This window comes from Panthera pardus, unplaced genomic scaffold, assembly GCF_024362965.1.
Source record: "Panthera pardus isolate Hobbes unplaced genomic scaffold, ASM2436296v1 HiC_scaffold_19, whole genome shotgun sequence".
Taxonomy (NCBI): Eukaryota; Metazoa; Chordata; class Mammalia; order Carnivora; family Felidae; genus Panthera; species Panthera pardus.
The window spans coordinates 24,362,415-24,389,249 of record NW_026526754.1 but is presented as its reverse complement, the minus strand read 5'-3'; the positions used below and the strand labels follow the sequence as shown (position 1 = coordinate 24,389,249).

Here is a 26,835-nt window from a genome sequence, read left to right as displayed (position 1 = left end):
AGAACGTGCGGCCTGGAGGGGCGTAGGGGGAGGAGGAGGAGGGGAGACCATCTGGGAGGGGCTGGGGAGGGGGGAGACCCCTGGGGGGCGGGGAGGAAGAGGAGGGACTTGCGAGGAGCCACGGGGAGGCCTCGGGAGGATGATTTTAGGGCCTTCTGAGCCAGTGGACCCCTGGGACACGTCCGGGAGAGGGGACACTGTCTGGGAAGGGGCTCGAGCCCACACCCAGGCACGTGTCCCCCTTGCACACCTTCCCGGGAGGACAGTTTGGAGTCAGGCCAGGGCAGTTGAGGAATCAAACACTTGATGGCATTGGGCAAACCCTGAGTGACGCGTCTGCTTTTAAAGACAGGAACACTCGGTCTGTTGACAACAGTGCCCGGCTTGGCCTCTGCCGCACCTGCCCCTTCGCGCCCCGTGCAGACCCCACGCCGCAGCCCCTCGGACTCTCCGTCTGTGCTGCCTCGGTGGCCCGCTCTCTCTCCCTCCCGTCCACCCTGCCTCTTGTTGCTTTCTGCCTAGAATTGTTCTTTGTCTCCATCTTTGGGGCTCAGCGGAAGCCCCACTTCCTCAGGGAGGCCCGCTGTGGTGCTCGGAGTAGGGCCCCAGAGCACCCCTCGTGCCCGCCACGACGCCCCTAACTGCTCGCGCTCACTACGCATTTTCTGACTGCCTGTCCCTGCGGATTCCGAGCTCCGAGAGGACAGGGCCCCATCTGTCTCGTTCCCTCTCGGTCCCCAGTGCTTCGTAGAGGGTGCGGTGCATCGTAGGCACGTCGACTTCTTCTGTGCTTCGGGGGCTGGCCCAGCCCCTTCTAACGGACACTTTAAGTGTGTTTGCCCGTCGAGGTCTGGGGGTCCTCTCTGGGGAGTGACAGTGGCGGCTTCATGTCTCTGCGTATCTCTGCTTTGATGGTGATGATGATGGTGATGATATTTTTAGTAATGACAGCAATACCAGTAATTATAACGGAAAGTGCAACCACCTGTAGAGCCCCTTCTGGGCTCCAGGGGCCGTGTCCGGGGGCGTTTTGTAAGCATTCCTGTATTTGATGCTCACCGTGTGCCCACGAAGTAGGTGTCATTGTCTTGAGATTCAGAGAAACAAAAGAGCCTATGCAAAGGGGGGCGCCTGGGCGGCTCAGTCGGTTAAACGTCTGACTTGGGCTCGGGTCATGATCTCGTGTTTTGTGAGTTCGAGCCCCGCGTCGGTCTCTGTGCTGACAGCTCGGGGCCTGGAGCCTGCTTCGGATTCTGTGTCTCCTTCTCTCTCTCTCTCTGCCCCTAGCCGCCCCCCTGCCATGCTCTATCTTTCTCTGCCTCTGAAAAATGAATAAACCTTGAAAACAATTTTTAAAAAACCCTAAAACTGGAGCCAATATGTGATGACCTTAGAGCGTAACTACCAGAGAGCAATCTGGATTCCCTTTATGCAGGATCCTAGGGGGTGGGGTTGTGCTGCTGGAGCACGGATGGTGTGCTGGCCGCCAGCTGAGGTTCCCACTTGCTGAGAGAATGACAGAGGTCTTCCTGGTCCAGGGAACACATGCAAACTCTTAGCTCTCGTGTGTCACAGCTTCGGAATGTTCGTTAGATCCCAGGGTGGCACCAAGAACAGGCTGATACTTGGCGATGTTGTGTTATTTTCAGTGTTAACTAATTAGAGCATCTTAAACTTCTCTTGTACTTATTTTAAGCCTTAAAACAGCCGTGCCTGCCAAAAGCCTGCTTATCTTGGTAAAAGCACCGAACTACAAATAGATGGCTATTAAGGGCGACGGCTGTAAGCACCGAGACCATAGCATCTGGGGACAGCAGATTTCAGCATGGGGCCAGCTTCCTCGGGGTGTTTGGAGGGTCTGGCTGCTGCTGGTGTAATTCCCCGATCACGTCTCGATGCCCCTGCCCAGGGAGACAGCTGGGTGCAAAACAGCCCACTGATGCCCAAGTCTGGGGCGTGGGGCCTGGCAAGCGAAAGGCCCCCAGCTCACGAATTAGGCTTGCTCTTTAACGTTGTCTAATTAAAGGTAATTACCCTGACAGTACACTGTCTTTATGAAAAGTCATTTTGAGGTTATTTTATCCAGAGCTGCAGCCGTAAGTTGAGTTCCTAACTTTCCTGGTAGGGAAGGGGGTGGAGTTTGGCTACACAAGCCAAGGGGCTGGACCTTCAGGCAGGCCTGGGCTGGGGTCGCCGGGTGACCTAGGGCGTTCTTGAAAATAGAAATTGTGCTTTCTGGCCTGCTGTTTCACTCTTCCTGAGGTGCACATAAAGGCCGAAAGGGAGACCAAGCCCTGCGTTGGCCAAACGGCCAGATTCCACGCAGATTCCACGCGTGTCCGCCAGCCTGCCTCAGCATGCCCCGCCCCTCCAGCCCAGGCCCCGCCCCCCCAGCCCAGCCCAGGCTATAAAGTATACTCTCCTCTGTGTGCCCACACCTCCTTCCCCTCACTTATCTTCTCAGACCAGCTCACCATTTGCTGATCTCCTTGTCTGTGTTTGCATATGACAAGGCTAGGAGGCGCCACAGCCTTCTGGGCTTTGCGTTATGAGCCCGCCTGGTCCCCAGCCCGCCCAGGATAGTGATGTTCACCTACGGAGGGTCAGATGTCAGCATGAAGGAGTTACCTGTCCCGGAGGCCCCGCTGAAGAGGACCCTTCTTTTCTGAGGGGGGCCTGAGCCCCAGGATTCCGAAGGGTGGGTTTCCATTTTCATTCCCTTGTGGAAGCAGATAGGCAGGAGGCCGCTGGCGGGAGGCTGCTTCGGTGAAGAATTCAGGGGAGAGCGTGAGGCCACGTCCACGGGCGGAGGGTGAGAAAGTCTGAGTCTACAGCTCTTCACGGGCTGAGAAAGGAGTAGTGGGCGTTCCCACAGGCCCCTCCCACCGCAGCAGCTTCCCACCCCTGGCTCTCTGTGGTTCACAACCCGGGAGATTTTTCTACACGGGTGTTTTTGGTGGGATGCACCCTCACCCCTCAGGCTTGCCACCTGGTCACTGATGGGTGTGCTTTGGTGGCACGAGGTCTCTGGCTGGCCAGTGCCGCAAACGCCCCTCGGGCCACGGACACCAGGCGGGAACGAGCACAAAGGTTTCCGCTGCCCGAGTTCGTGGTCCTGTAATTTCCTCAGATCGTGTTTCCTGCTTCGAAGGATCAAGTGGAAAAGGCGTGAGATTTGGTGTGAGATCTGGGCTCAAATCCTAGCTCCCACTGCTGGGATTACCGGCAACCTGCCTCACCTCCCCTAGTAAATGACGATGCGACCCAAAGCTACAAGGCCAGTGGGCCCGAGCATCATGTCCCCTCCGGGGAAAAAATCATCCCCCTGTGTACTTTCAGCCGCAGAAAATCTCCATTAAAGCCCTGCAATTCGAACCCACTGGGAGGTTCTCCCATCCGTCCTGCCTTCCCGCCTGCGGAGAGGCTCCTCACGCTGTGTGTGCCGTGGGCACCTGTACATTCAGACCTCGTGACTTACAGTGTTGTATACGCTTCTTTCTGTGTACTTTTAAAAATTGAGATATCGTTCATGTATGTGTGCTCGGGAGAGTAGATCACCTCGTAAAACCATACAGCCTCTCAACTAGGTGAGACCCTAATGCTGTTCGAGACCAACAACGCTCATTTCCAAGTGAGGAAACACGGCGAGAAGCTCTACGATCTGGTCGAGGGCAGAATCGTGAACTGAATCTGCTCAGTGCTTTCTGCTTCTTACACTTTTTACGGCAAAAACAGGATAGAAAGCACCCCTCGCCAGTAGCCTCTGACACCGTCATAGCATCCGCCACACCACTAAATGTTTCCCTGCTTTCGCCACGCAGAGGCGTTGATGTGGGTAAGGCCACCCCGGGGATCTGCTGGGGTCTCCAGCCCAGTACCACGTGCTCCCTTCAGTTAAAAGCAAGATGTACAGCCATTACCATCATATCTGCAGCAACTGTTGGTGGAAATCTGCTAGAAAAGTGCAGCCAGAGGCCCGCTAGCCCGGGGGCATTGGATTCCCAGCCCTCTCCCTGGACTCGGGGTGGCGCCCACAATTCCTCAGTTTAGAGCCAGCCTCCCCCCTGAGGGACACTCCCGTCTGTGTCCCTGAGCCTCATGCTAACAGCTGTTGGAGATGCCACGCCGGGGACTCAGGGTGACTTAGAAAACGGTGTCCCCATAAAGTCTGGTCATACGGTGGGACTAGACTGACCATGGGCTGCGTTCAGTTCAGCCTGACGGAGAAGGTAGCCTGTTATATCTCAGGATTTGCTTAGGTGAGCATCCCGCTCGTTACGTATTCATTTTGGTGATGGAATTTAAGCTGCCACTTTTTCATTCAAAAGACATCATTTTTTTTTATTATTATTAAAGAAAAGTCTGGAAATCTTTGAGGACTGGTGTGCATCTCAGAAATGGTTTTCTTCACCTTCACGGCTGCACCAAACGGGCTTGAGCCCCCTGCCGCCACCTGGTGGCAGAACTGGCCTCTGCATCCACTCTGGCATTTACGTTGAGCCTGTTGTGGGCCAGCTGGGGCTCGGCGACAGGGACAGGGGTGAACAGACAAGGTGCCGCCTCGCACGGGGCCCGCCTTCCAGTTTGTCATTTCAGCAGGACGTCAATCTCTCCGGAGCGAAATTGTGTGACCTCAGTGTAGACACTGAGACAAACCCCGGTCCGACGACAACGGACAAACTAACACACCGGTCTGCTGGTTTCACTTTCCAGGAATCAGCGGCGGCCCCTTGGAAAACCACTACAGGCTAAAGCAGTTCCACTTCCATTGGGGAGCGGTGGACGCGTGGGGCTCGGAGCACACGGTGGATGACCGCGCGTACCCAGCAGAGGTTCGTAGACGCTATCCTAGCACCAAAGACGTGGGTGCTTTCCACGTGCCAGGCTCGCTCGTAGGGCGGCAGAGCAGCCTGGCTGCCCAGAGAAAGGATTCCCGGGGCACGGGACTCCCTGCGCTCACGCTGGACCAGGCCATCCTGCCCGTCCCACCCACACGGCTATCCTGGGGCGAGGGTACTATTCATACTGTCCTCTGACAGAAGGAGAGACGGAGGTGCTGAGTGGCCACGTGACTTGCCAAATCAGCCAGCTGGGATTCAACAACAGAGTCTGTGCCCTTAGCCCGGCACGCAGCCACGTCCGCGCTGCTGGTCGATCGTGGACTAGAAGCTTCCTGTCTCTCAAGGCATTCGGGGCCTCTCCTGAGACCTGAAAATCTTCACGACAGAAATCACCTTCTTGAAACGACGAGACATTTGCAACATCCCCAGATGGGAATCCGTAAAGAAAACGTGTAAGGATAAATGTTAGGAATTGGTTTTCGCGGGTACGGTGGGACGGCGAGCGGTGCCTTTTTGACTCTCCCCAATATTTCGTCACGAAATTTTTCCAACGGTGACTGGCAGGTCGGCACAGGGAGAGCCCGCGAGGTTGCCGCCCAGATCCTACCACGAGCGTTTTGCCCACATTCGCTTCATCACGTGTCTGTCCGCCCACAAACCACCTGACTTCCTGATGCATCTCAGGTCAGGGGCTGTTTTTGTGTTAACTTTTCGCTGCCATCACGGTGGAGGTGATGCTGTCGCTCGAACAGGCCTGGGACCCAGTCAAAGTAAAACATGAAACCCACCTGTGATCCCAGCCCCAGAGGTGACCTCCGGGGATGGTTTATGAACAGGAAGTTACATCTCTGGTTGTAAGTAGACACAACTTGACAAATAACACGGACACGAAGGAGCGGGGCCGGTCCGTGCTTTTTACGCAGCAAGCCTTCTATCTCGGGAACTGCGTGTCTGCACGTGGTTTTTAATGATCAGCTGACTTAACGGAAGAGGCTGTTGCACAGAAGCAAGAGCAGAGCCTGGGCCCGCCGGGGGCTTTCCCTGAACCGGCCGAGCAGGGGCTGCGGGGCCCGTCCCGGCCAGGCCTCTGGCCCACGTGGGAGCGCCCGTCTCCCGTGGAGGTTTGGAAGGCAAATCCAGTCACTGGTGGGTCCGTGAAGGAAGCAGTTACAGTTGGGGCCTTGGGCCCAGTTGTCTTTGTTTCTGGGAGACTGAACTGGGACAACAGGTAGGGGGGTTCCGGGTGAGCCATGGACGGGCGGGGAGAGCTCACACCGCCCTCGGTGGCCCCGGTGCCTGTGGCTGGGAGCACTGGGGTTAGGTTGGGAGTGAGGGGCCGCCTGGAGCATATGTGGACCCCACACCCTCCACCAGGTGCCCCCAGTCCTGGACTCCAGCGGCTGCGTGGGGAGGGGCTAGTTGACCACGGGAGGCTGGAGGGCTTTCTGGAGTCTGTCGGTGTGGGCTTGGTGGTAGGGTCACCGTTCAGAAAGGCCCCCAGCACACCAGGAAATATGTGCCCACGCCCAAGCCCCCTCTTGGGTCTGGGCCAAGCTCAGCATCGGCAGGGCCACAAGCTCTCATCACACGGAAGCCTGGCCAGGCCCCGGCACCCTGCCTCCCGCTGGCCAGCGACCCAGGAAAGCGTCTGTCCCGGACTCGTCCTCTGCCCCTCATTGAAAGCCTTGTCAGTTGGCCAATCTTGATGGCGAAATTGGACTTGGGAAAACCCAGGGAGGGATGTGAAGTAAGGGCATAGACGAAGTTCAAGGGAGGTGACAGACGAAGGAAGAAAATGCGATTGGGACCACATGCTGACATTAAAAATTCTTCGCCGTTCATCTGAAATCCAGATTTCACCGAGCGTCCCGGCAACAGGCAGCCGTCCCGGCACCGATTCCTACGTTACACCGTTCACATCGGCCTCGCCGGGTGGTCTGCCCCGAGTTCGGGAGCTGCGGGCGGCGGGCCCGACTCTGCGGAACGGACGCGCGGGCTGCCCCGGGGAGGCCACGGCCGCCTCGTGTGAACGCGCGTCCTTTCTCCTGGGTTTCAGCTGCACCTGGTTCACTGGAATGCTGCGAAATACCGAAGTTACAAAGACGCTGTCCTGGGGGAGAGCGGCCTGGCCGTGATAGGCGTGTTCCTACAGGTAATGCTGGGGCGCGGCTCCCCTGGCGGGGCGGGTGCGCGGTGGCCAGGAGCTGCCTTTGAAACCCCGTCCGTGGAGAGTGCGGTGTGGCCCCCCTCCCGCCGGCTGCCTCTTCAAAGGAGCCTTTCTCGTCCGCGCCCTGCAGCTGGGGGCCCACCGTGAGCCACTGCAGAAGTTGGTGGAAGTCTTGCCAGAAGTCAAGCATAAGGTAGGCCACGCAGCCTGAAACCAGCAGCTCCAGAATTGGCTTAATTAACGATCGTGTGCAGGAATTAAAGGCCACTTTGGCAGAAGGGGGTGGCGGGGCTGCGGGAGGTCTGAGTCCACTCCTGGGAATGGGGCTCACTGGGGCGGATGCCCGCGTCCACGGGGACGTCCACGGGGCCCTGCTCCCCGTGGGCCCCTCCCTCCTCCGTACCACGGGGGTGCCGGGCTCCCATGTGAGCTTCCCAGAATTCAGGGTTTTGCCATGTTCACCTGCCACGGGCACTATTTGTTACTTAGTATTTTTCCTTACGCTGTCGTTTTTTAAAAATCGTTAGCCTTGTCCCAGGCAATGGCATCTACCAGGGATAACATTTGTTTTAAACCGACTGAAATAAATGCCTAACCGTTAACATTTAAGAGCGTCCATTCGCGGGCCACCCGGCACACTCCTGGGGGGAAACTTAGCACCACCCCATCCCAGCAGAACAGGGACGCCGGGGGACCGGGGGGAGTCTCGCCAGCTCGCCCGCTCGGCCCCCCCCCCCCCCAGCTCCCCGCGTGCACCTTCCTGCACTAAAGCTCAAAAGACAATGACAACATTGCAGCTTTTCTCCAACAACAGCTGTGAAAGGACTTTGATGGAGGGGTGGAAATTCCAAAGAAATGTAGTTTATTTGTTCAGGTACCAAACAAAAGAATTCCGGGACTCGAGGAGTCACGGTGGTCCCTGGACGGATGGGCCCCGACCCGTGGTAACAATGACAAGAGTGGCTCCAGATGAAAGCTGGGGGCCAGCCCTTCCTCGCCGGGTTCACGGGGTCTGTGTGCTCCCCCTTGATGTTGACCTCTGGGCCGGCCTCCTGGGGCCAAGACCAGATCACCCCCCGCTGCCCCGTCCTGCAGCTCAGGAACTCCGCAAGGTCAAGGTGCTGGGAGCCTCGTCTTTCCCGCTGGTCTGCAGCCAGAGTAAGCCCAGGAGGTCTTCCGCGTGCATGCCCCCCCCCCCCCCCCCCCGCACGGCGTAGCCTCCACCTCTTGGTGGGAAAGAGAGGACCTGGCTGGGAGGTGCTGTTTACGCCGGGGTCTGTTCCCTTCCACGGAAGCCCTGGAGCGCGTCTCCCCACGGGCCGACCTAGCGCCTGGTGGGCAAGTCTCACGGGAGACGTGGTGTCAGCAGGGGCCTCATCCGTGGGCCTGACGCTCCCCCTGGGCTTTGGCTCCTCCCCTGGGAAATAAGAGTGAGGGTCTAGGGGACAAAAAGCCCGTAGAGCGGGAGTGTGTGTCTCGTGGAGCAGTGAGGGTAACCCCGCCAGACTCCGTGGCCCCGCCTGCAGCCCACGCTGGGGGCCACCAACGTGGCCACTCTTTACATCTGCAGCCTCGGACGCCACGTCTGTGGCGTGCATCCTTTGGGCTTTGACACATGCACGGTCATGGGTCCTCCCGAAGTTTCAATTGGCAAGGAACAGCGGTGGGTGCACGAGCCGCGGCCCCCGCCCCCCACTCCCGGGGTGGGACAGACTTGCCACAGCGTCTGGGTTCTGCCACTCTTTACGTGGCTTTGGGAAAGTCCCTTCCCACTGTCTCACTTTCTCCTTCGCTGAGGGAGCAGGAGCTCTCACAGGTGGTTCTGAAGCTTGGCGGTAACAGCCTCGGGAGGTGTCCGGCCCGTCAGCACCCTTGGGCGCCTCAGGTCTTGAGGACGCAACGCTGAGCGGGAACCTGCTCACAAAGGCGACACAGAATAGGATTCTTTGTAGGAAACGTCCAGAACAGGCAAATCCGTGGAGACAGACGGCAGATTCGTGGCGGGGGGTGAGGGGAGTTTAGGGTGCGTGATCGCTAAAGAGCATCTACTGGGGTTCTTTGTTTCCTGGGGTCCTTTCTGAGGTGCGGAGAATGTTCTAAAGCTGACCAGTAATGGCCGCACGTCACGATCGTGAGTATACGGAACGCCAGAGCCCTGGGAGCTGTAAACGTGTGGGTTCCGGGCTCTGTGAACTGTATTTCAAGTCCACTTTCTTTTTTTAAGTTTTATCTATTTATTTTGAGAGAGGCGGGGAGAGAGAATCCCAAGCAGGCTCCACCCCGTCAGCGCAGAGCCCGACAGAGGGCTCGAACTCACGAACCGTGAGACCGTGACGTGAACCGAAATCGAGAGTCTGACGCTGACCCCACGGAGCCCCCCAGGTGCCCCGCTGCTGCTGTTCCTTACGCGTTAACTAGACTGCTGCTCGCACAGTGCACAGCCAGCACAGCCGGGCAGTGCTAGCCGACGGCAGGGGTGAAGCAGCACCTGTCCTCACCTCCGACATCTTGCCTAAGGGCTCCGTGTCTGACTGGGGCGACTGCAGTTAGGGTACAGCCGGGCCGCCTGGGTCCCAAGCGCCTGTGTCTGACAGCTGGGTGGTGGGGTCTGGACGAGCAGGGAGGTCTCCTTCCCCCGAGGCCGAGCGTGTGTCCTCCCCGTGCCGGGAGACCCTCCCGCAGAGCCGGCCCGGAGTGGGGACCGCAGCAGAGCTGGGCACACTGGGTGCCGGTCAGTGCTGCGCTGCCCCCGGGCCTGCCCCGCCTCTGCAGAGCAGGGTGGGGGCGCTGCACTCGGCCTGCCAAGCCCAGGGACCCCGAGACATCCTATCTTCACCGAGCGACAGCCTGCTCGAGGGCCTCTGGCTGGGGAACCGAGAGGTTCTCCTTCGCACCTGCTCCAGACGCCGTGCCCAGCGGCATCCGGACCACAGCCTCGGTGCTCCCACCCCTGCTGGTGGATTTCTTCAGGGGGCCCAGCCCTGGGCGGAAGCGGGGGGGGGGGGGTCCCTGTCTGCGGGCTCCCTGCCCCCCACCTCGTTCCCGATTTTGTTTCTTGCTTGCTCGTTCCAGCTGGGAGGTGGGGGGGGGGGGGCGTGAGTTCTGAACAGAGACTCCCGAGCCGGGGACGTGCTGACAGCATCCCCTCGGGCTGCCGCACAGGGAGCTCGGCGCACGGTGGTCGAGGCCAGCTGTCCGGAGAAGGAGGGTCCTGGCGTGAGGGTCAGGGGACGCTGCCTCAAGGGGAAGACCTGGTGTCCCAGAAGGGTAGTATTTTCTGGTGCAGCCACTACGGGAAACAGCCTGGCGGTTCCTCAAGCAGTTAAACGCGGAATTGGCGTGGGATCCAGCGTCTCCGTTTCTGGCTACTTACCCCCAAATAAGCGCAGAGCAAGGTCTGGGAGAGGCGTCGGCACACCCGTGTCCTCAGCAGCACTTCTCACGGGAGCCGAGGGGCGGAAGCAACTCGGGTGTCCATTTAGGGGGGCGAACGGGTAAGCAGAGCGTGGGCCGTGCACACGGTGGAATGTTCCTCCGCCTGGAAAGGGAGGGGCTCCTCACACCTGCTACTACGTGGCCGAACCCGGAGGACACCGTGCTCCGTGAAACCGGCCGTCACGCGGGGCAGTCGCGGTGGGGTCCTCCTGACACGAGGCGTCAGTTCCCCGAGACAGAAAGAGGTGGGGGGGGCAGGGGCAGGGGGAGGGGGGCGAGCTGGCGTGTGACGGGCCGCAGTTTGTTTGGGAAGACGGAGAGGTCCCGGAGACGGATTGGGGGGGGGGGGGGTGGGAGGGTGCCATGTGACTGTAGTTAGCGCCACGGAAAGGCACGCTCAGAAGTGGTGAGGGTGGCGAGTTTCAGGTTATGTACGTGGCTTTGCCACAGTTTTTAAAAATGTAATGTTTTCTTCACAGCCAAGGTGTACAAAACTGAGTAACTTTAAAGGCAAAGTGTAAGCATCGGGCGGGGGTCCCTGCTCTGCACAGGACGGTCACGTTTTCTTGTTACTGCTCCCAAACGTGACCACCACACCCCAACCCCCGTCTTTATCCCGGGAACAAACTTGGGTGAAGATGGGGTGCCATCCCCTTCCTTCCTGCACGCCCCCCGTCTCAGTCTGAGACCTGACGCCGCCCGTGGTCTTGGTCCCCCAGGGGGCGCAGGTGGCCATGGGCCCCTTCCAGCCGTCCTGTCTGCTGCCCGCCTGCCGGGATTACTGGACCTACCCGGGGTCCCTCACCACCCCTCCGCTAACCGAGTCGGTCACCTGGATCATCTTGAAGGAGCCCGTCCAAGTGGCTCGGAACCAGGTGAGTTGTGCCTGACCCAGCATAGCAGGAGGCACTGAACGAACCCACCCCTCTCGCTCTGTGTCCCCAAGATGCTGTGAGTGAGTGTCGTGGGTTTTATTCTCTGGTATGTGTGTGTGTGTGTGTGTGTGTGTGTGTGTGTGTTAATGTTTATTTTTGAGAGAGAGACAGAGACAGAGCGTGAGCAGGGGAGGGGCAGGGAGAGAGGGAGACACAGAATCCAAAGCAGCTCCAGGCTCCAAGCCGTCAGCACAGAGCCCGACGCGGGGATCGAGCCCATGAACCGCGAGATCATGACCTGAGCTGACTGAGCCCCCCAGGCGTCCCTCTCCGGTGTGTTTTGGATATTCTCCCACAAGAAGAATTTTCTGACTGAAACAGAAGCCAGGTTAGATTGAACAGGGGTTCCGTTCTTCTGAGCCCGAGATAATAGTGTGGGAGAGAGACGGGGTGGAGATCGAGAGGCAGGGAGAGAGAGGCAGGGACTACACATAAGGAAACGCTTTTTGGCTCTACCTGATCTCTAGCGGTCTCGAATTCGGACGTGGAGAATATCCCTGATGACGAACGGTTGAGTGGGCTCAAGGCTTGCTCTTCAGTCTCTCGGGCTGAAGTCACTTTACAGGAACGAAAGTGACATTGTAATCGGGACCTGGGTCCTCGCCCCTAATGGGACCTCAGTAGGTATTTTCGGGTGAACACATTAACCAAGAAAGGAATGTCATCGATGAATTTTGCAAAGCCGTTCAAGAAGAGGGATCCTTGAAGGAGAAGAGAAGATTTTAGGGTTCATCCTGCTCCCTTGGATGTCAGAACAGTAAACAGTGGAGACTGCAGAACTTTCTCTCACCTAAAGACGTTATATACGCTGGGAGAAAATTCCGGAAGGACTACATCAGTCAGCTATTGCTACAACAATGCTGCATAACAAAGCGCCCCAAAACTCAATGGCTCAAAACAAGCATTTACTTTTCCTGCGTGCAGGTGGTGGGTTGGCCGGGGAGACTCTGTCTTAGGCTGTGGATGGCAGGGTGGTTGGGGTCTGGGTCGGGCCCAGTGTGTCTCATGCTCCCTGGGCCAGTGGCTCCCCAGAGCCGGTCTCCATGGTCCGGACAGACACTCAGAAGACAAGCACACGACCGGGGCCAACTGAGGCGCCTGCGGGCATGGCGTCTGCTCGTGTCCCGTCGGCCACAGCGGGTCCCAGCGGGCAAGGCTGAAGCGGGCGGGGCAGGGAGGAGGTGAGTGAGGGCCCAGAGCAGTGTCCGGTCTCCCACAGATCCGCCCACACAGTTACTACTGGCCGCCCCAGCATTTCTGCAGCGCGTTCACTTTCTTCCTCTTCCTTTCTCAGCGTTCTTTCCCCCCCTAAAGTAAGTAGATAGATATTACCTGTTTCCATTTTAAAAATCAGAGTGTTTTTTCCTCTGGAAATCTCACGACTGTGGAGACAGGCTGTCTGTGTCGGGCCACCCGGAGTCTGGGGACGACAGACCCGCAGCGAGCTCGCTGCCCCGGCCCCCGCCCCGCCTCGCCAGTCACACGCAGTCTTTCTGAGTCTCCGGCCTTGCGATTCTGTGACTGTCGTCTCACACGAAAGTCCCGGAAGGACGCCGTTTGCTGTGGGAAGCAGAGACACAAGGAGGACCCTGGTCACAAGATGGCCCCGCGTCACTCAGGGACTGTAGCCGGAGAGGGTGGGAGGTGGGTGGTGACAAAGAGGACAGTGCCTGCACACTGCTGTCTGGGGGGAGTAGAAACACGATCGTGTTGTAAGACCGGGTGGGGAATGTCACACACCGACGCGGGATGAGAAGGCCCTCACCCTGACCAGGGGACCTGGCGGGGAGGAGCGTGCACCCCCTGGACGGTGGCAGGAGGTCGCCAGCTGGAGGGGAGGAGGAACACAGTGTGTCCGGGAGAGCCAGCGGGCGTGCCCGGGTGGGCGCACTGTGCCTGAGCGCCTGAGCCCGTGGGCTCCGCGCCCCTCGCACCAGGGCGGGGGGGTTGCGGGGGGAGGTCACCAGCCGGCCGTCCAGATCGAGCCTGCTCAATACGCCGTCCCAGCCCCGCTTGTAACTGGACACGCGAGTGATTGTCACCGAGCCCCTGAGTATACTCAGAACAAACGAGATGATAAAGAAATGGACGTTTAGCTCCTTAAGAGAGAAATGACTCCAACGTTACGTTGGCAGTTATGTCATATGGATTAGTATATCTAGTATGTCTGTGGGCATGTGGACCTATTCGCCTATGTGCACCTGCGTATCTGTTGCTGTGTGACAGCCCCAAAAGGTGGCGACTCGAGGAAGCTATAACCACGATTACCTCTCCGAGTTGCCGTGGGTCGGGACGTGCGGGCTTCCGGCTTGGGCTCGCCCGTGGCGTTGTCGTCAGATGCCGTGGGGGGCTGCCGTTGTCTGAAAGCTTCAGTGGGACTGGAAAGCAGCTCCCTCACGTGGCTGGCAAGGTGGTGCTGTCTGTTGGCTGGTGGGGTGGGGGGGGAGGGCCTCGGCTCCCCTCCCGGGGGGCTGGTTGGGTGTCCTCACAACATGGCGGCCGGCTTCTCCAGAGCAAGGGACGCGAGAGAGCAAGATAGCTGCAGTGCGTCTTCTGAGCCAGCTTGGGAGTCACCTCTGCCGCCTCGTGTTGGTCACGCGGGGCCACCCGGATTCGGTGTGTGGGGGGCGGCTGTGCAAGGCAGGAGGGACGCTCGGGAGCTGGTTCCCGCCGTACCTGCACCCGGCTCACTCTGCTTGCCGTCCGTTCCAGCTGGCCGCCTTTCGCACGCTCCTGTTTTCTGCGCCTGGTGAGGAAGAGGAGGCCATGGTGAACAACTACCGTCCACTCCAAGCCCTGATGAACCGGAAGGTCCGTTCATCCTTCCGGCCTGTGGAAGAGGGCACGAGATTCTAAATGCATTATATCCGAGTCAGCGGGTAGAACTGACTTTTCAAAGAGGAAGTTCTGTGTCCCAAGCTTCACAGTCTGATCAGACCTAACCTCTGACGTTAAAAAGAGAGAAAGAGATCGTTGTCTCAGTCAATGGACTTTTCAGTTGCAAGGAAAAGAAATCACTTCAAAGAAACTTAAGCATGGTGAGGAATAGAAATCTGGGACGCGGGGTATCTTGGGGCCCCGCGGCAGTGCCCTAGCAAGCACCCGCTGACTGAGGTCACCCACCCAGCCCCTGGCAATCTGTGCTTTCTTCTCTCTGCTTCTCCTCACTCATGGCCACCCCGTGCTTCCCGGGCGACGCAGAGACTGGGCCCCACGTGCGTCTTTCCCACCTCCAGATTCCTGGGTTGTGTCAGTGTCCTGGGGCTGCTGCGGCAAATGACCACAAACCAGAGGGGCTAGAACAACAGACATGTGTAGCCCCTCAGTTCTGGAGGCGAGAAGCCCACATTCCAGGCGCGGGCAGGCCTGACCCGCCTCCCAGAAGCTGCCCGTCTTCCTCGGCCCGCAGCCCCGCCTCCACCTTCAGAGCAAGGGCTGTCCAAGGTGGCTGTTCAGCGCCCGCTGCCACCTCACGGCCGTTCTGGAAGGCATGTAACGGTTTCTCCCTGTGGGGTTTTGGGTTTTAATTGTGCTGAAACACAATTACGTAAGTGACCGTCTTACCCACATTTAAGCGAACAGTTCTGTGCTGTGCGGTGCCTTCGCGAGGTCGTACAGCCGTCCCCTCCACCCGTCCCCATCTGTACATCTTACAAGACTGGAGCTCTGCCCCTGGGACCCTCTCCCCCCTCCCCCAGCCCCTGGCAGCCACCGGTCCGGTGTCCGTCCATCCGTCCGTCCCTGGGATTTTGACGGCTGCAGGAATAAAGTATAAATGGAACCCCACAGTGTCTGTCCTTCTGTGACCGGCTTCCTTCACGGAGCGTGATGCCCACGACGTCCACTCGTCTCAAAGCACGTATCGACTGTTCCTTTGGCAGCCTCCTGATCGATAGTGGTACTTGTGTTTCCGGAGCATCACAGATATGTCCCTCCGGTGGGGACGCACCTGTGCGGACGGCCCAGTCTCGGCACCCTCCGACATGCCCTTGCTGGCAGCTGCGGTGACGCACAGACGGACGGACACGTGCTGGGCCGTCTGCTGGGGTGCGGCAGTAAACTGCGATTCATTTTGGGGAGATAAAGAATAAATAGACTGATTATGGTCCACAAATAGCATCTGAAATCACAGGGAAGCTATGACACGGATGCGGTTTGTTTTGGCAAAGATGGACATTTCCCCCAACCTCAGAACTTCCCGTGAAGTTCCGTGCCGCGGGGCCACGGTTTACGGCCTGGTTCGGGCTCCACCAGGTTCTGGCACCCGCTCCAGAGAGACCAGTCCTACACTCCCTGCCACACGCCCTTCCCTCGTGACGCCCGGGAGGTGCCAGGCAGAGGCGACGGCACGAGGTGGGGCCGTCAGCCTGGGCACAGAGCTGGATGGGGGGGCGGCTCCAGGGAAGAGGACAGTTTGAAGTTTGGTTTGGACCCAACACACTTCTTGTCTCCCGGGGAGATGTCACCACCCCTGAGTCTTCAGTGAGGTGGACTTTCACCTGCGGGCGGAGCGTCCCGTGGCTGCCGCACGAGGTGCCACAAAACCACAGGCTCGGTGGCCTCTGACAACGTGCATTTGTCGCCTCACGGTCTGGAGGGCAGAGGTCGGTCGCGGCCACACGGAGCTACAGTCAGGGTGTGGGCAGGTTCCTGCGGGAGGCTCCGGGACGGAGCTGATTCCGGGCTTTCCCAACCGCTGGAGGTGCCCGTGGCCCCTGGCTCGTGGCCCCTCCTCCACCTTCCAAGCTGGACGCTGCCACCAGCCTTCACCACGCCGTCCCTCTGACTTTGGCCCTCCCCCTTACGAGGGCCTTGCGAGTCCCCGGGGCCCACCAGGATCATGCAGACTCTTACCCTCTCGTCTCCAAGTCCCTTTGCCACGTGAAGTCACGTAACCACAGGTCCCGGGGGTTAGCATGAGGACATTATTCAGCCGTCCACGGTGTATATGCAAAACCACACTGGTCCCTTCTGGAGGGGAGGGGAGGGGACGGATTGGGAAAGGTATGGGGGACACCACAGGGGTCGGAGGAAAGGGATATTGAAAATGCTCCAGAGCAGCCCTGTCCAATTGCATGGTCTGTGATGTTGGAATGTTCTAGAAATATACTGCCTTACAGTACTTTCTGGGATGATGGAATGTTCCAGAGCTGCACTGGTCCTATAGCACACACTGCGGTGATGAGATGTTCTAGAACTAGGCTATCCCATGGCACTTTCTGTGATGATGGAATGTTCTAGAACTGTGCTGTCCCATAGCACTTTCTGGGATGATGGAATGTTCCAGAGCTTCATTGGTCCTATAGCACATTCTGTGATGGTGAAATGTTCTAGAACTGTGCTGTCCCATAGCACTTTCTGTGATGGCGGAATGTTCCAGAATTGCATGGTCCTATGTGGCAGCTCTTGGGTACGCACGGCCATTGCACACTTGAAATGTGGTCAGGGCAATTGAGGCATTGAATTTTAATTGCACATAATTTTAATTACTCAATTTCAAATGCCACACGCGACCGGCCAGTGGCCACCGCGTTGGACAGCGCGGCTCTCTCCCTTGATCTGGACGCATATATTACTCGGCTGGCCACTTGAGGGCTGGGGTTTCTGAGGCCCTGCAGACAGGACATGAGGCCACCTGGGGTGTCACCTCCAGCACTTGCGGGAATCGGCGGAGCAAGGTGGGAGATTGGAACCCGCCACCCCCCCTACCCCACCCCCACCCCCCGTACAAACGGTCCTCTCCTTGTATCCTTCCTTAGCTGCCGAGGGCCTCACAAAACTCACTGCCACCAGGTGACCAGCCACCAAGGGAAGGTGGCTCTGTGTCCTGATCGGACACAGCTCGTTCATTTTCAACAAAAATGACTTAAAATAGACATGTTTTGACCCTCTAAAGGGTCAAATTTAATGGTGATGCTAGGTGAGAGAGGATTGGCTTGAAGCCATCAAAATAGATACTGAACGAGGAACTCACCAAAACGGACACGTTCTGTTCCATTTCCGAGCTGCTGTCCCCGGTCACAAAATTCATGGTCAAGAGGAGTTTACTGAACAACAGGTCACCGCTTGGGGCTGTCCCCGCCCAGGCCCGGGCTGTTCGCAGGCACACTCCGCAGTCCTCAATCCCACCGCGTGTCAGAACCGCACGACGCCCGGCCCTCACCCCGAAAGCGTGCGGCGCCCCCCGGGCCGGGGAACGGTGGTTTCGGGAAGGGGCCCAATGAGTGCTTTGCGTGGCCGGCAATCCCGTGTCGCGGTTGTAACGAGTTCTGTGGAATTCTGGGACATCACCTCCAGGTCTGAATGGGGACACCGAGGCTCGCTCGAGAGGTGGAGACTCTTGGCCAGGAAGAGGCAGAAGCGGGAGAAAGAGCCGCTCTCGGGAGGTGGCCCTCCAGCGCCCTGCGGGGGTTCACTCGGCCCCCTCTGATGTGTGCGCGGCCCAGTACGAGAAAAAGCGCAGCCTCACGTCAAAAAGATAAAGCCCCGACGTGACCCTTGCGCGACAAATCTCTTTCTACAATAGCCCGCAGTCGCATTCTGATGGACGCTTCCCTCCAGAGAGGCACCTGCTGAGACCTCCCGCGGTTTCTGAACGTGGCGTTGGCGGGTAACGAGGGCACCACGGGAGAGTCGTGGTTGGAGGTGGGGGTCTCTGAGTCAGAGTGGGGTGGGGGCCGTCCCTTTCCACAGGGCCGTCGGGGCAGAGGAAGGCCCAGGTGTCCAGAGGGACCTCGCAAGAGGGAGAAAGGGCCACCGCGCCCGGGCTCGGTCCTGCCCGCCACGCGGTGACGTCGTGGCCCGGCCAGAATTCCAAGAACAGGTGGGAGTGTTTCCATCCTCATCGTTCATGCGGATGTGAGTCCTTCCTCTCAGTGCAGAAGCGCCTTTGTCTCCTGGTAGGTGTTCTCTTTTGTCGGTTATTTTTAAAAGCCGGCGTTCGCCCCGAGACACAGAGACTCTCCCAGGAGCCACACTGAGCGAGCGGGGACACGTTGCACTCAAACCACAAACACCCCGACAGGAAAGACATTGATCCCAGCCCTCAAAGCAATGGTACAAAAAACAAACACAGACGCCCCCACTCCCTGTCCCGAGTGGCTGCCAGACGCGGGGGTCAAGGTCCGCGGGCTCGCGGGCCGGGCTCTCAGGGTGGCGCGATTGTGCCCGAGGTCTGTATTGTACAAACTCTGGCCCCGACTTGAAAGCCCAAAGACTCCTCCCTGTGCTTTCATGTTATTTTATCATTTTCTGCAATACAAACGTGCAAGAAGCGCCAGTTCCCGGCACACGGCGGTCCCGCCCTCCCTCCCCTTCCCCTTCCTGACCCAGAACCAGAGGCGCTCCCCCCCACCCACCCCACGGGTCGCAGGCCTCAGTCCCCTCCACGCTGCCCCCCTGGGACGGACCCACTGCAAATTCTTCGGCAGGCGGCCCTGCCCACCCCCCCCCCCCCGCGTCTCCCCTTTCCGGGGGCCTGGACGCCCCGCTCTCCTGCCCAGAAACACCTGGGCCGCGGAGGCCCCCGGAGGCCCCGACCGCACCTGGGGTTCCCAGTTCTGTGGACGCCCGCCGTCTGCATCTCGGTCAAGGGCGCCTCCACCCGCCCCCCGCCCCCGAAACTAAGGCCAGCCTCGGGGAGCCCCTCGCATCTCCTGCCCCCCCCACTCCCCCCTGCACCCAAGGCGCCACGGGCCCCGCAGGCGGCAGCCCTAGCTCGTCACGTGCTCCAGATCCGCTCCGTGTCCTCCGCGTTCCGTGCCGCTGCCCGGGCTGCCTCGCCTCCGGCTGTGCCGCCAGCCTCTCCCCGTCGCCCCTTCTGCCCAGACGCCCCCGCTCACAGCCGGTCCGCTCTTCTCTCCGCGGCGCAGGTCGTCAGCGGACCACTGACTGTGCTTCCCCCTCCACACCGGGGCCTCCTTGACACTCAGAACTGAGCACAAGCTTCTCCCTGTGAGACCCGCACCCCAGGTCCCTCCCGCGTTGCCCCCTGTGTGCGGGGGTTCTCTCGGCTCGCACCGCCGTCCCCGGGCCATTTGTGTGAGTCGCTCATCGTCCTCCCCTTCTTCACCTCTGCCCTGACCACGGGCCTCCCTGCAGCCCGGACGGGGCGCTCCTCCCATCCGCGGGGCTCGCGCCGGTCCGCTGGTCCCCCGCGTGTCCCCCGCGAGGGTGGTGCGCCCAGGTACCCGCTGACTCGCAGCACAGAATAAACGCTCGTTCTGCGGAGACCGAGCGAGGCGCCCCAACCCACGAAGCTCGGGCGCCATCTCCCCGTCAGCCGTGCGTGCTCTTGCTTCGGCGCCTTCGGGCATGCTGTTCCCTCTCTCGGGAATGCCCTTCCCTTCTGCTTCCGCTCAAAAACTTCGATCGCCGGCCTCAGCCCAAGTGCCTGCTCTGCTGTGATTGTTTCCTCAGCACCTCCCCAGAGAGCTACCCCTCTCCTGCTACCACGTGTCCTATGGATGTGTGGGAAGGCGAGCGAGGGAGAGCATGAAGCAGTGGGAAGTAGTGGGAAGCGGCATGGAACAGCACGGAGCAGCATGGAACAGACATGGAAAAGCATGGAGCATCGTGGAACGCCACAGAGCAGCTGGGAGCAGCATGGAACAGCATGGAGCAGTATGGAACAGCATGTTAAAGCATGGAAGAGCATGGAGCAGTATGGAGTAGAAGGGAACAGCACGAGCCGACTTGGAACAGCATGGACAGCTTGGAGCAGCCAGGTCCTCGGCGCTCAGCATAGAAAGCACCGTGCAGGGTGGTGAATGATCTCCTCCTGGAGATTTCTGAGGTACAGAATTACATTCTCGCCTCCCCACATCTGCCTTTCGGCCCTGAGTCCTCTCCCTGACCTGGTTTGTGTGTCATCTGCCCAGCGACCGCTGTGCCCAAAAGGGAGAGGAAGAGCCAAGTGGCCCGAGCGAGGAGCTCTGACAACCGTGGCTTCCCAGAGCGTGGGTCTCTCCGGACTCTGCAGAATCATAAGAGCGACGCCCCGGGCACACACATCAGCCCTAGCCCTGCTTCGTGCCGGGTCGTGGGGTGCGGGATGAGGACAGGGCGGGAGCAAGTTCAATGTGAGACTCAGCTTGTCCACACGTCGACTACCCATGCGTTCGGCGTGCCCGTCTGAGGCTAAGCCGTAGAAATGCCCGGCCCCGAGCCCGTGGAAATGTCAGCACGCCTGTCAACAGGAAAAAAGCTCTTCTGTTTCCGCCATACTTCAGATTATGTTCACAGACTACTGCATTGAAGATTAAAGCTGTGTACTGTTTCAATTATTCTGTCCGAATTTCCTGTGTCGCTTTGGGATTTTTTTTTTTTTTTTTTTTTAGCAGCCCTGAAACAGAGAAACTATTTTTAAATAAAGCAAAATCTTCCGATCCTTTTTACTGAATCCTGGAAATCCAGAAAGGCCACCCTACAGGTGTTCTAGGTCCCTGAACACACAAACACAAATCAAAGGCACGAACATCAAACAGCAGGCACGCCATTCAGGCTTTCCGCGTATACCCGCGATCGCCTAACGAGGCACACAGCTTCTCTCCGATCGACGTCCAGCAACCACTTACCGAACACCTCCCGTCAGTATGTTCCAGTTAGTGTGCAAGGCAGCTGGGATACACCAGTGAATCCAACAACAAGGCAAACCAGGCCCAGCCCCGGTGGAGCCCGCATCAGCGGGGAAGACGGCACGGAGGCGGGGTGGAATAAATGTGGGATATGATACGCTAGAGGTGACCAGGGCTCCAGAAAATGCAAAGTGGAGGCAGGGAGCCAGGCGCTGGGGTCAGGGTGGGCCTCCCTGAGAAGCTGGCATCCGAGCAAAGATTTGCAAGAGGTGAGGAGGTGAGCCTTGCAGATACTGGGAGACGGTTCTGGAACGTTCCAGAGCATCGGCGAGACCAGCATGGCCAGATGAAGCAAACAAGGGCAAAGCGGCAGGAGGGAAGGGCAGAGATCTGCTCAGAGGGGCCCGGTCCAGGCGGGCCTCGGGGCCACGTGAAGGTGGGACTTTGCTCTGCGGGGAGAAGGGAGAGCGTCAGACCGGGCGCGCGTTGCCCACGTTCCAGACGCGGCTCACTGGTGAACCACGCTGGCGGTGGGGACGGGAGGCACTGGATGCTGGAGACACTTGCACCGTGGTCTCAGCCCCCCAGCTGTGAGATCCGGAGAAAGGGGGGTGTCAAGGGTGAGGTCAGGGCATTGGTGTGCCGCTCGGCCTGGAAGGCTGGGGCGGAGGCGGAGGGGAGAGGGGGAGGGACCCCCTCCCCCCCAGCTCTGGCTGCGTGTTTTCAGTGGCCTCCGGTGGTGGCAGCTACGCTTTCCGTGTCTCCATTCCTCACTCACTTCTAGAACCTCAGGAGGGCCAAGTGAAGTAAACCAGATGGCTGTGTGCCCTGCACCGCTGAGTGGGGAAGGTGGAAATGACCGGGGTCAGACCCTCAGCAGGCAGGCGCAGCCCCGTGGGCCTCGGGGAGCGGAGTGGCTCTGGGGCGATGGTGTCGCCTCTCAGACGTGGTGGGCAGGACCTCGTCCCGAGGCCCGTCCTGCTGCCTGCCCGTGCGTGGGGAGCAGAGGCAGCCCAGACCTTCCTACCGCCGTCCGTGTTCACTCGGGATGGGATTGGTGACGGGAACGGGACAGATCTCCTTGCCGCTTCCTTCCTGCGGGCCCGAGCTGGCCCCCAGAGCCACGCTGACCTCTGGGAGCGACCTCCTTCCCCACCCCCGCACTCCGGGATCGAGGAAAATTCAAGGTGCGAGATGGCCCGGAGGTGGCCTGTCTGAGGAGAGAGACTCTGTGTCCCCACGACCTGCAAGCTCGCATCTGCGTCTACAGGTCCCCGTCGTGGAGGCTGCCGGGCGGGGCCTCCGTGCCCGCCTCCGTCTGTCCGTCCCTCCTTCCAGCCAGAAGCTGATTCTGCACGGACGTGCTCTCCCAGCTGCCGGCGCCTTTGGCCCACTTGGTTCAGAGGTGCGGCAGGGAAGGGCAGCGTTCCACGGAGCTGGGGGCACACGGACCCACAGGTGCTCGGTGAGGTGACGTGGATGTGGTGTGGACAGGTCAGGCTGGCTCTCCCTGCGCCCTTGACAGCCCAGCATGAAGGGCCAGAGCCGAGAAGGGGCCCAGGCAGAGATTACTCTCTCTCTACGGTATCTCAGGGACGGGTTTAGGGCCACAACAAGGCAGCACGCTCGGGGCTTTCCGCGACAGAAGTTTCTTCTCTCAGGGTTCTGGCGCCCAGAGTCCAAAATCAGGGCTGCACGCCCCCTGAAGCCAACAGGGGAGGAACCATCAGGCCTCGTCCCGCCTCTGGCGGCCCCAGCGCTCCCTGGCCATCCTGGAGCTTCACTCCATCCTCTGCCTCCATTTTCACTGTGTCTGATCTTGTAGAGACGCCAGTCACTCTGGGTCGGGGACACCCTGCTCCAGAATGGCCCCATCTTCCCTAGTTACCTCTGCAACGACCAATTTCCAAATAAGGTCCCGCTCTGAGGTCCGGGGAGCGGGGGAGGGTAGGACTTCTATCCATCGTTTTAGGGGGAGACACAATTCAGCCCATATCAGTGAAATGGGGTGGGGGCCACCTCCCAGACGAGCCTGTGCGAGGAGGTGCAGGATAGAAGCCGAGCATCGGTTGCATATTATCCATGGGAAGAAATCAGACTAGGACCAAAATGTCCAGCCAGCGCTGTGACTTGTCAGTCCGGGCCTTTGGCATAAACCCCGGGAGAAGCCCCGAGTCCCAAACCCAAACCTCTTGTTTGGGGGGAAGGCCTGATTGGGTTGAGTGATTAACTGTGCCAGAGGCCGGGGGTGGGGGGCGTTAACACCAACTGGCTATGGGGCTATCAGGTCGCTGGGAGTTTAAAGCTTCTGGGGCACCTGGGACGCTCAGTGGGTTGTGACCACGCTTGGACGGGACAAGGCCACCCCCCGAGCAAGTGACCATGGCTGAGCGAGTGACCATGCCTGGACAAGTGACCACACCCGGAGAACAAGCGCCCATGGTCAAGCGAGTGACCCCGCCCGGACAAGCGCCCATGGTCAAGCGAGTGACCCCGCCCGGACAAGCGACCACACCCGGAGAAGTGACCCGCCTGGACAAGTGTCCACATCAGAGGATGTGATGGGTGTAGTGCTAGAATCACGTCTTTCACGGTTCCTCTGACACATCCCAGCTCAGCCGGTGCTGGAAGGAACGTCCGATCTCGGAGCCTGGCACCTCACCAGCCGTCGGCCGCAAGTCCCCGGAAGAACGCCCTTCTGGTCAGGCGCTAGTCCCAGCTGCGGCTCAGCTGGGATGCGGGGCCCATAATCCTCAAGGATCAGGCGCTCTTCTGAGCACATCGACCAGGCCACGCTTGGGGCCAAGGCTGAGAAGTGAGGCCCAAGCCCAGTGCCTGAAACACAGGCAAACCTGTGCTGTCACCTGGTTGGAACCCTTCAGGAAAACCCAGCCCTGCGATCTCTAACTTTGCTTCTATTACCCGGAAGCTCCCAGGGCTTTGGATCCCCCCTGGAGCTACAGAGACTTGACATCCCCACCCCTGTGAACTTGAGACGGTCGGGTGGCCTTGCTGAGCATTTGAATGGAGCCAAAAACACTCTGCGAAGGAGTCAGGCGATCCGCTCTTCGATCTTTGCCGGGGTGGGCGCGTTCCCACCCAAGCGCAGCGAGGCTGCCGGGAGCCTCCGGCAGCAGCGGAATAAAGCTCCCCCAAACCAGAAGAATCCCGTGCTTGTCAGCGCGGCCCGAGGGCGGACGGCATGGCTGCCCGTGTGAGACGCGCTCTGTGTGCCCACCGCGTCACAGCTATGATCTGAGGCCCAGCCTGCGTCTGAAGCTGGGCCGGGCCACCTGCTGACCTCGCTGCACCTTGATTCGCCAGGCTCAGACGGGGACCACCCACAGGGCCTAATGATGTTGTTGCAGGACTCAAACAGCACGCAGCGTCTACACGTCCTGGCCCCGGCTGAACACTCGGTATGCGTGTGCCACGCACACACACGTGGGCTCAGAAACAGAACTTCATTTCAGATATTACCCTGGATGGTGGGGGGGGGGGGGGGGCGGGGGGCGGCGTCCCACCTCGTCAAGCACGCAGACGGGAAAAGCTCACAGCCGAGCGCAACAAAAGCCTGGCTTTTAAAAACAAATTTCCAGAAGAAGCAAGGACACTTACTTTGTGAAAAGAACACAGATATTTCTCACGCAACTGAGAATAGACAGATGGGGGGGTGGTGGGAGGCAAGCTTCCACATCAGGGAAGGATTTTCTGCTCTTTCCTGGGAAAAAGAGTGAGTTCAAAAGGAGGAAAGATCCGCTAGAATTATGAATACTCAGTGGGTTGAGCAGCCGACTCTTGATTTCGGCTCAGGTCGCGATCTCATGGTTCTTTGTGGGACCAAGCCCCACAGCCTGCTTGGGATTCCCTCCTCTCTCTCTCTCTCTCTCTCTCTCTTTCTCTCTCTGTACCTCCCCCACTCGCACTCTCTCTCTCTCAAAAATAAATAACATTAAAAAATCTGGAGGGGGCAGCATCTGAGTGACTCAGTCAGTTAAGCGTCTGACTCCAGCTCAGGTCACGATCTCTCGGTTCGTGAGTTCGAGCCCCATGTCAGGCTCTGTGCTGACAGCTTGGAGCCTGGAGCCTGCTTCGGATTCTGTGTCTCCTCTCTCTCTCTGCCCTGCCCCTGCTTATGCATGCACGCTCACTCGCTCTCTCTCTCTCTCTCTCAAAAATAAATAATAAAACATTAAAAAAAAAAAAGAAAAAGTTAGCACAGCCCTTGAGAAGCGAGCAGACTCACACTGCACTAACCAACAAAGGGTCACCCGATTCCCTCCGGGGCCAACTTGAGCCAGCTTCCCCGGAAAGGTCGTCAGGACGACAGTACAGGTGGACCTGTGGGGGAGGGTCGGCTGCCACTCTGCTTTCTGGCGCTCTGCGACCTGTCGTGCCTACTTAGCTCATGTGCGCCTCGAATGATCGCTACTGTTTCCCCCTTTGGACACACGTGGAAGCCAAGGCCCAGGGGGGCTCCCGGTCACACTGCTGGAGCTTCCTCTTAAGGCCAGGCCACTAGCCCGTCGGCCTGCATTTAAGCAAGGGCAGTCTGGGTGAGAGCAAGGACACCGGGGAGGACCGCCCAGGTCCAAGCACCTCACACCCCGTGACACAAAGCGAGCCCCTCGCCTGCCGGGGCAGAGGGCCTGTGTGCGAGGCGGAAACGCAGCCTCCCGGTCCGTTTTGCCATTTTGAGTTTTATTCACCTTCGGGGACGGTGGGCTTGCTTTAAGTGAACTGCACGCTTGGCGACGACTCGTGCTTGGAATATTTGTGAAACACACAGAACCCGCTTCCGTGGATGCAAGGTTGGTAAGGCCCTCGACGCCCTCTGGGCGAGGGGGCCGAACTCTCTTCCGAGGCCAAACCCTGGTATCAGAAAAGGGCAGTCAGAGACGAAGCCAGGTGAGCAGGGGCGAGACTTTTACATAGACTCCTACTTGCTTCCCCCCGGGGAGGAGTCGCGGGCCAGGCTTGGCAAAGTGACGTGCGACTCGGCTTGGAAAGGGAAGCAGAACTCGGGTGGCTGGCGTGTGTCGTGGGAAACTGCCTTTCGGCTTTGGGGATCTGCCACGTGGGGCCTTCGGGAAGAAAGTTCGGGAACAACAGGGAAATATAAGAAGTTGCATGTAACACAACCACCCCCCCCCCCGTGTGCGGACGCATGCAGGTGGCTGCCGTCACCATTTCGGTGTATAATTCAGCAAAGCTGCTGTTTTCCAGCCACTATTAACGCCTGGCGGCTGCTGCTTGAGACTTGTTCTGTGACGACACTGCTCTCGGTGCCCTGCGCACGTTAGTTCATCTGTAGTAGGAGCTACGATCTGCACCGAGAGCACAGGAAACTGAGGCCCAGAGAGGGGGCCAGATTTGCCCAGTTCCTGGAGCTGGTGGCCCAGTGGACGTGGGGCCTGGGGGTGGGCTCAGGAAGCCTGAGTCTGAAGTGAGGTTTCCGCTGCTGCCGTGGACCTCCCCACCCCCCACCCCCAGCTGTACTGAGCTATGATGCGCTTGCACAGTGACTAGTTTCGGGGGCTCGGTGTCATGGTCCGTTTGCATGTCCTGCCGAACGACGCCACGGTACGTCTACCTAGCACCCATCACCTCACAGAGTTACTGGTGTGGGAAACAAAGCAAAAGAAAAAATTACATTCCCTTACTGCCCACAGCCGGTTGACAAGTCCCTGGGACGGGGCAGGGCAACATTCCTCCAGGAGCCCAGCTGCCTCGATGACGACACTTGGTTAAGGGCAAAGGCGATCTTCACCCGCCCCCCACCTCCCAGGATCCCATTAGTCTCCTTCAACAAATACAAAGTCCTTTGGAAACTTCCTGTATCTCTGCCCCCAAGATATATGCTGGCGATCATCCTGCAAGCG

General features: G+C 59.2%; 1 protein-coding gene across 7 annotated transcripts in view; it reads left to right on the top strand.

The window, feature by feature from the left end:
* The window catches only part of CA5A (carbonic anhydrase 5A), a 45,646-nt gene extending 25,001 nt beyond the window's left edge, over nt 1-20,645 (top strand). For 2 of the 7 annotated variants that reach the window (XM_053906745.1, XM_053906744.1), the window contains exons 3-8: nt 4,714-4,832; nt 6,898-6,993; nt 7,139-7,201; nt 11,163-11,318; nt 19,797-19,952; nt 20,012-20,645. In XM_053906745.1, the coding sequence (XP_053762720.1) occupies nt 4,714-4,832; nt 6,898-6,993; nt 7,139-7,201; nt 11,163-11,318; nt 19,797-19,952; nt 20,012-20,146 (725 nt within the window). In that variant the 3' untranslated portion in view covers nt 20,147-20,645. Of the gene's footprint in view, nt 1-4,713; nt 4,833-6,897; nt 6,994-7,138; nt 7,202-11,162; nt 11,319-11,845; nt 11,960-14,090; nt 15,163-19,796 lie in introns of those variants that run through there. The other 5 variants (XM_053906743.1, XM_019412964.2, XM_019412965.2 and 2 more) reach the window with 5 other exon arrangements.
* The last annotated feature ends 6,190 nt before the right edge of the window (nt 20,646-26,835 follow it).